Source organism: Channa argus, chromosome 7 (assembly GCF_033026475.1).
Source record: "Channa argus isolate prfri chromosome 7, Channa argus male v1.0, whole genome shotgun sequence".
Taxonomy (NCBI): Eukaryota; Metazoa; Chordata; class Actinopteri; order Anabantiformes; family Channidae; genus Channa; species Channa argus.
In genome coordinates, this window is record NC_090203.1 from 11,478,842 (window position 1) to 11,488,049 (window position 9,208).

Here is a 9,208-nt window from a genome sequence, read left to right on the forward strand (position 1 = left end):
CGTGGAATGGCACACGTATGGGCATCTGTGTTTACGAATGTGGGAGTGTTCGTGTGTGTGTGCAGCATAGCTGACTTCATCCCATCTGATAAATAAAACCACACCCTCTTAAAATTTACCACTCTAAAGCCCATGTGCACACAGTATCCATTGATGATGGAGTGGAAAGAAGATGGTGAATCTTAGATCACATTAATTTTAAGAATAATAATTGAAAAATACTGTTGTTAACTCAATATCTTTGCAATCTTGATCTTAAATTCCCCTAGAAAATCACTTTCTTGATAAATTTTTATGTTCTACTTAACAATACATATAAATCATAAAATAGAAAAATGTAGCGTATACTTAAGAAGGTAGATCCTGAAAATGTTAACTTTCTGTTGATTACCAAATCAATTAAGGAACACATGTTGGCTTGATGAGTGGTTGTTCGGGTTAACTTTTGACATTCCCCTTTTTACATTTTATAAATCAGGCTGAAGCAGCTAATGTTTGACTGATACAGTAGCAAGAATTCAACAGAGGCATGTCAGGTTCCTCTTCAAAACATGTAAGACGTATTTACTTAATGTGATCTCATAAGACAAGCAATCAACCCAACACATATATTATCTACAGTGTTCGTGCTCTGTAGTAGTAGCAGCTGGTTGGAGGATCAACCAGCCCCCCATGTACTGCCAGTCAGATTACTGGAGGCTGTAGTCTCAGCCAGGCTGCTGCCCCTCCTTCTCTCTACCCTTTCCTTCCTCCCTACACCCTGCACCCGCACTGTCCCACTCCATGTACTTTACCAAATGTAGTCTCTTAAATCTGCACCCCACTGAGGCACACATCTGTCTAGTCAGAGCTGTTTTCCAAAATACTATTATTACTCACATCATTACATCCCTTTATAGCAAAAGAAAAAAACATATTCATAAACACTCAATACATGAGAACAAAATACAGGCAGAAGTGTTAGCTTTAAAAATGTGTAATTTATTAAAAATGTTTTTCATTTTAGCATTATTGGCGAAGTGGCCAGAAGAAGAATATGTAAAGATAGGGTGTGAGAAAAAGAGTTTAGTTTATAAAGAAAAGATACTAACAGGATTGAGGGAGATGTATTGAGAGGGGGCAAGGGCAGAAAAATGCAGTGGAGTGGGGGAGGGGAGGCAAAGGGGCACTACAGTCAGCCTTTAAAATGTAAAATGAAGAAGGCAGTTAAAAAAACACATTTCTCACTGATCTGCAGTCGTTTCTGCAGTAGAAAATGTACATGAAAAAGGTCATAAACAATGAAAAATAAATGCAGTTTTTCTGTCATACCACAACTATATAAAAACAGGAGTATAGTTGGAAGACACCCCCAGCCTCTGATCAAGAGCCAGCGTCTGGCACATTGTACTGTCACATTTGAAAACGGGATCAGGCAGGACGCTCTGAGTCTGGGTCTGTGACTGAGGGTTTTTATACTCCTTAAACCTCCAAAAACTTAGGCAGTAACATGAAGGCTGCCAGTGGCTCCGTGTTCACACATGGTGCTTTATTTTGGAGGACTCCGGTACATGGGTATCCCACTTCTTTAATTAAGTAAATAGATAATCAATCACTTAGACCAATTTAGAAACATTTAGTCTGAATATTTACATTTTTGCAAAATAGGTAAATTTATTCACATTTCTAATCCCCCTACATTTATTAGAATGTTGTGAGCAGACCAAATAAAAAGAGCATTCTACCAAGCATTTAAATCAGATCTGGGAGTAGAATAACAATAGCAGCAGTACAAGGTGGTGCAAATAAACTTTTCCTCCCTAATATTTAGATTTTCAGTTTTTTCAAGTTTTCAAGAGCACCTTTTATAAGTGCATTTCAGTCTGTTCCCCTGTTAATCACAACCAAAGAAAAAGCCCCAAAGAAAGGCTACACTGTGATACTACATGGCTAATATTAGCTGCTGCTGTTTCTATAGAAGTTAAGAGATATAGAGAGTTTGGCTTAACTGTAGATGTCAGAATACCAGAGCTGAACAAAAGGTTTTAACACAGTAGGTAGTTGGTGCTGCCGTTAGTAACTTTAGGAGCTAGATAAAAATAACTACATATAGGCTTTTATGAATGAATGTGTACTGGTTTTGTGAAGTACAAGCAAACAATCAAAAATGCATTACGAATGCACTGAAAGCACCAAATGCTTGTTCTGAACACATCCTATTTCGTAGAAAAGGCACATTAATCCAATAGTCCAATCATAGCATTTCACATTTCACTCCATTCCTTTTTTTTTTCTCTTCATGATAGCAATACAAACCACAAACTGTCAACAGCATCTTCGTTATCACCTCAAAGTAATGTATGCCAAACTTTGCAAGCAGGCAATATTAAGCTACCCAATAAATAAATAGAAACAATAAATAAATGCAGTGTAAGATCAACACATGAATAAATTAACTAGGATTTTTGAGTTGCATGTCTTTCAGTCATCCTTGTTTTTCCACTCTCCGCTCATTTACAGGTGTTTCTTGGATTTTCATCACACAGATTGCCACCTTGCAGTCCAATGATCATGCAGAAACATCTGATCCACAGCACAAGAGAAGATATGTGACTTCTGATCACTGTGATGAGACTGCTCTCGATGCCTTGCCACTGATCTGGCAGCTAAGGCCCAAATAGATCTTGCATTACATTTGATTTGATGACATAATTTTTCCAATACCTTCAATGACTCTTAAATACCACATGTACAGTATGATACTGCAGCCTGTACACTGTAATGTCATTTTTCCATTGCAAGCCAGCTCTATCTGCAAATAATGGAAAGTCAAACGTGTCCTGCTGTAAGACTGGAATCATATTCAACTCACTCAATCTGTGTAAAGTGAATTGAACAAAAGTTACCTTGTTATATTAAACATCAGAATATTGAATATTGACATCTGCTATTCTATTTTTTGAGCAAGTGCAATTTCTTCAAGTTTATGTTTGCAGAAACAGTCAGCTCTGCATATAGTATGCTGATTGCTTTTATTCTGGGGAGAACTATTCTTTGCTCCTCAGAATTCATAAGGATATCTCCCATTTGTCAACACTCAACAACCTGTAAATACTCTTTAAGGTTTGGGTGGTTTTCTTCCTTATTTACCTCAACCACCTTTGTGCACATGTTTATACTAATATTTAATTGTGATTATCAACTCTGCAAATTTGATTCACTGAAAAACTTTACATCCTGTTATTTAAAATTACTGTTGTAGTTGTGGCGTGGTTGATGAGAGGATGTATGTCAGTTTTAATTGTCTTCAACATCTATGCACCAACAGTTCTCTCCTCTATTTCATCTCCTTAATACATCTATAATCACAGGCCTTCTGCCTCTTCCCTTTTTCCTCACAGCAGCTTTCAGCTCAGTGGTGTTACAAATCGAGGCTGCCAGCTCTTTGCTTGACAATGCATCCGGTCTCTAAGTGTGGGGGCACACTTTGGGCAAAGGCTTGAGGGTGACACGAGGAGATTGGCTTTGACCCTGGCAGGCCTTGATGGTCTCATTGTCACTCTGTTGAACAGCAACATGCTGGCTTTGGCACCGGATTGGTTTCTTCAGGTTTTTGGGGTGCTTGTACGGTGTGGTAGAAGAGATGGAGCTGTCTTGTGTAGCTGGGCTACCCTTCCAGGTTGCAGGCTGGTTTTCATTGTTACCTGCTGCTGTTGTGCTCTCATGTGAGGTGCAGGCCTTTCGTGGAGATAGGAGTGGGGCAACGTGCACCCATGTCAGGCTCGGTTCAGAGCTTTGACCTGCTTTGTACTTTGATAGCTTGTCTAGTGCCTCATTGCCACTGTCCTGTCCCATTGTGTACTCCTTTAGTTGTCTGTGATGGACTTTTGTTGAATTTTTGTCCGTATCGTATGCCATTGATGGAGGCGGATCATCTCTTCCATATTGATCTTGCTTCACCCTCTTCTCTCTTGGACTGGTGCGAGCACACTTGACAAGCACAGGGGAAGGTGTAGGAGATTCTGTACCTGTCCAGCTAAGTCTGCGCTTCTGGAAAATAAGCAGTAAAGTAATTTTCAAGTGAAAATAGAACTCAATTTATTGTGTTGGTGGGGTTGTTGAATGCAAGTTTTCTCACCTTGACAGGAATATGTGACTGATCCCTGTGTTTATGTGGAGGGGTGAAACTGGATGTGTCTTGGATGGAGCAGGCAATGGAAGTTGCAATGCTGGAGGCTGCAATGACAGGCGGCGTGGTGATCTGAGGAAACCAAAGCTTCAGCATCATCTCTACCTGAAGTAGAGTGTTCAGGTACTTCTCTCTAAAAAAGAGACACAGTGAGAATCACAGTAGAAACAAATGCTACATTAGAAAACCTGGGTGTATACGGTACTGTTTATATAGAAAAAGATGTAACAGGAGATGAGGCTTGAAATAGAAGACAACCTAAGTGGTCCTGCCTTGTTCAAACTATAATTTAATAATCATTTTTATGCTCAAATACAGTGTGTAGTGATGCAGTGAAAAGATAAGAATAGTAAATAGATTTGTGAAACACTGAGACTGGTGGGATAATGTGCACATACCCACTGTTGGGTCTCTGTAAAACCCCCACGATCCTCTGGATTCGATCCATGGCAACACTTTGCTGGAAACTACTCAAACCTTTCAATCAAAAACATAATGTTTCAATCAGAATTTACACTCTGAGACTCTACAATAAAATGCATGAACATGTACACAAGTACACAGTTCCTGTCTTACATGGATATTTACACACATGACTTCTGCTCATGATATCAGTAAACTCTTGTGTGCTGATGAGTCAGCCACAAGACTGCCACTTCACACACACACACCACATTTTGGACTACACCAATAGCCTGCGTGAATGAAGACTGCTGCAGAAAGGGAAACACTCTGTTGTAATAGACTGAGGCCAATCAGATCACATAAACCTGTGTTCAGCATCTACACGTTTAGCTCAAAGTCTGCAAACATTGTGGATCTGGAGAGTGATGTAAGGATGCTTACCACGGTCAAAACGGCCCGTCTTCAGGCCATTCAGCAGCTCCAGCAGAGGCCTGACAAAACCCTGCAGCTCAGCACACTGATAGGAAGAGTGAGAGAAGATAAATTACTACTGCTTTTGGTTCAGGCTTAATCAAGTCTGCCCAGCTTTCCTTTATGTACACATTAGTCTGTCATCTGTCCTCATTACTCACATTTAGTGGGCCCAACACTGAAACCAGATCCTTACCTTTTGAGCAAAGAGCAAATCTCCCTGTGATTTTTGGATTTGCATCGTAGGATGTGTCTCATCCAAGCTGATGTGAGCTGCCTTGGCGTCGCTCTCCGACCTGTACGACTCCTCCTCTGTCTGTTTATCTGTGAAGTCCTCACATATCCACTGTGACCTGGGACTCTCTGATCCTACAACTTCAGTGCCCTTAGCCCCACCCGTTCTACCAATGATGACAGAGGAAGAGCTGTCTGTCAGGAAGACGTCTGTGTCATCCTCTACCTGCTCTGAATCACTGAACAAGGGACTGTTACTGGAGCTCAGGGAATCGAAAGAGGGCTGGGAGGAAGTGCTGCCTTGGGACTGCATTGCTGTTGGAGCAACCAAAGAATTTAAGGTTATAAGTCAATTTACTGACTTAGAAAGTAACAAAAAAGATCATTCAAAACCAGCAGGTATTAAATAATGAGAGGCAAGGCAACAGAAGACAAGAAGAAAAATCAGTGCAGAAGAAGTGCCATCCATTTGGTAAAAGTTCATTCTTCCCTGTCTTTCTCCCCAAAATAATAACTTCAATAACTTAAAATGGTGGGTTTACCAGTGTCCTAGTTTAGCATAGTGTAGGAGTGGGACTTGGGCAAGGCAGAGGGACACAATGGTTGTGCATGTCTGGCTCCCATTGAGGAGACTGGAGACTGTAGAGGAGAGTAAAATGTGAGGGGGATGGGAGATTGTAGAGTAGTGGAATCAGAATAGGCACTGTCTGTCTGTCTCTCTCTCTCTCTCACTCTCACTCCAAACTGCCTCCGGTGCTCTATTTAGCCCCTCCTCTCTGTCTTGGGCTTGCTCTCCACCCCCCTTGGATTCACGTGCACACACACACACACACACACAAACACAAAGCTCTCTTTCCTCCCTGGCTACATTTCAGTATGCCTCTCATCTCTCCCTGCTCTCCCTTCAGCTCATCCTGTTCGTTATGCTCACAAGCCTGGTGCTGCTCTTCCTTTGCTTTTCCCAAACCAGCCCTCCTCCTCCCTTCCTTTCTTTCTTACTCGTATTTTGCATTCTGTTTCTCTGGTCAGTGTAGTCATGTGCATTTCTCTTATCCCTTTTTCTCTTCCTGTGTAATCTTTAAGTGCCTGATGGTTTCTGATCCAACCGACACAGACGGTGGAAGTTAGAGCATTCAAAGGAATAATAGTACACACACCAACACAGCTCTTATTAATGTTGCAAAAAAGTGTAAATTCACACACTGAGAAAGCAGAGTGGTGCAGATGTTTTTGCAGTGTGCCCACACAAACACAAAGGAAGAAAGAACTCCTCACTGATGCCACACAATATCTCTATTTTAAGAATATAGAAAGGTTTCACCAAGCCTGTTAAGCTTTTACATTAGCCCAAATGTTTTGCCATTCACATTTTATTTGTTATGATGGCTTACCCCCCACTAGTCTGTCTGTTTCCTCTTAAAACTAAATGTCACTACGTTTGTATGCATCTAGGTGCTCCACTGAAATAAATAGTGAAAGAACAAAATCATTTTTCATCAGTTCACAGCACAATGATGAATGGGATAGGGGGAAATAGGGTGGAGTGCGACCGTGCATGGGTCTGCCCAGGTAGGCATGGACTGTGATGTCTCAGGTGCTGTTTGCCTGTCTCTGTGTGTAGACCACCATGCCAACAAAAGGAAAAAAACAACAGACATTTTAATATGAAATGTTTTGTACAATTGTAACCAAGGTGACACAATTTTAAATGGCAGAATTCAACTCGAGTGATATAACTATACATGGTTTATTATTACTGATCTGGCAATATAAATAAGTTAAATGAGAATCTTAAATTAATACATGGCAATGATCATATATAAAAAAAAATAACCATACAAGCTGTGCAAAGAAAATAGAATTTGGCTACACTAACAAATTGCAGCACCTAGAGGACGTAGCGGGACAGGAAATTCCTCTAGGCTAGCCTGCCAACTTCGGGAATCGGTAGCCACATAAAAAAACATTAAAGGAAACACTCACCTCAAGAATTGTGGGAGAAAAACAGCAGCTACCTGGAACAGACGCTAACGGCTCTTGCTCCTACTTTGATATGACGGATCCGTCAGTACAGACTCGGCAGTTGGAGCAGCATCGAGGCGCCCACCCTCAGCTCCCTCTCTCTCACACACACATCGCCGGGCGGCCGTGCATCGGTCTATATCTCTGCTGGCTCTTTCTCTTGGCCGTTTACGAGCGTCAACATGTGCGCTGATCCACGTGCCCACGTTTTACGCGCATTCTATTGGCTGTCGGCCCGACGACAGTGCACCCCATTTGCTGACCCTTACAACCAATGATCGCTTAACTAGCCGTTGATTGGACCGCACTTCGGGCACTCAAGGACCTGCCCACTCATGTTTCGCTCGTGTGTAGGGCGTCGAGCAGGGCTGCTCTACTATAGCGAGCGTGTGTAAACACACAACGCGCATTACAGCGTTGGCCCTCGAGATGCACGATATGTATTATGCATCTGATATTGCCTACGCAATATTTATGACACAGCCTTCTCACACCATAAACATAAACAAGTGCACTATGTGAGCGACAGTAATAAGAAACATTATACAACACTGATTAGATTTATTTAAACGGGTTAAATCGTGTTAGCATGTGCACTCCAGAAATAGTAAAACATGCACGATGTAGATGGCTTTTACACCTCTGCAGGTGGGGACGTGTAAACAGATGAGAAAAAGCCAGTAATTCAGGATTGTCTGGATTGTTGGGAAGTAAACTCATTCCTGCACAATAAGCCTTCTCTCTCGTGTCTTTTGCACTAATTAATATAACGGGACTAGACAATGAACTATGTGTCAAGAGAAAAATAATTTCAACACTGACATAATTTTTCATAAATGTCACAAGTCACACCTCACCACAAAAACATGTTGGTTCCAAGGTAATTTATATTATAATGGATTTTTTTAGACTGCACAGAAATCATAAGTAACCGTTCTATTTGATTCTTAATAGCTACACCCCCACAACTTCCTCCTCTTTTGTTTAGTTTTTGAATTAAGGTTCACAATACAATACAATATTAAAGTCAACCAATTTTTGGGCCTGTGCCATGATTGAAGATTATATTGAAGTATACACATTAGATGTGACATTTATAATATTGCAGGTCATAAGTATATTTTGGATGGTTAGGGTTGCATCACATTGCCAAATGTAGTTCAACCTTTTATTCAAACATAATTCTTTGACCCTATCTAAGATATCTGGGATAATATTTTTACTTCTCTATAATTATTATAGTTAAAGCTTTTAGTGGATAGTATTTTCTGTATTTATTTTTAATGTCACAAATATCCCTGACCACATGATTACCTTATTACCTTACCTCATTATTGTTTAGGTAATACAACAAAAACATGGCCACAGATTGGAGGACAGGAGGGTTACATGGAAGATAAAAGCAATATTACATTTTATTAAAATGTACTGTGTTTTGTGTCACTGGGGCTGTGTTGTTAAAGATCACTAATAAAGATTTGACCTAATGTAGACAGTCAGTCAACAGGTCAGGTATATGATTTATAACCACATAGCAGCAACCTGTTTCTCCTCTGGGTTACTATAGGATGAACTCAGTAACCTCCACTTGAGACATGCAGAGCAGTATAGTACCAGCATATATAGACAACATACACAAATGAAACATCTACCCCATACTTATCATATTTGTTGGCACTTTCTTTCTGTAATTTCAGTACAGTTATGTTGGCATTTATTAGTATGTTTAGATGTAAAATGCCAGAAATGGACGAAACCTTTAAGCCAGAAATTTCTTGCCTTCTTGTTTGCCTGCCCTTCCCCCACTATACATCATATGACACCCCTGACCTCTCTCCTCCAACATACACACAACATCCTGTGTGTCTTTATAACTATGTAGTCACTCAATAACCAATTGCAGGTGAA

At 40.6% G+C, this 9,208-nt stretch overlaps 1 protein-coding gene across 5 annotated transcripts; it reads right to left on the minus strand.

Moving 5' to 3' along the window:
* Positions 1-960: 960 nt before the first annotated feature.
* Positions 961-7,489, minus strand: LOC137130748 (uncharacterized). Of its 5 annotated transcripts, XM_067511261.1 has the most exons (8): positions 7,262-7,489; positions 6,670-6,889; positions 5,821-5,917; positions 5,241-5,593; positions 5,015-5,090; positions 4,567-4,645; positions 4,118-4,301; positions 961-4,029 (listed from the first exon to the last, which is right to left on the minus strand). In XM_067511261.1, exons 4-8 carry the CDS (start codon positions 5,589-5,591, stop codon positions 3,448-3,450), a joined length of 1,272 nt encoding a protein of 423 aa, XP_067367362.1. In that variant the 5' UTR covers positions 5,592-5,593; positions 5,821-5,917; positions 6,670-6,889; positions 7,262-7,489; the 3' UTR covers positions 961-3,447. The 5 variants fall into 5 exon arrangements, with proteins under 5 accessions (XP_067367362.1, XP_067367364.1, XP_067367363.1 ...); XM_067511263.1 differs by lacking the exon at positions 6,670-6,889; XM_067511262.1 differs by lacking the exon at positions 5,821-5,917.
* Positions 7,490-9,208: the final 1,719 nt, after the last annotated feature.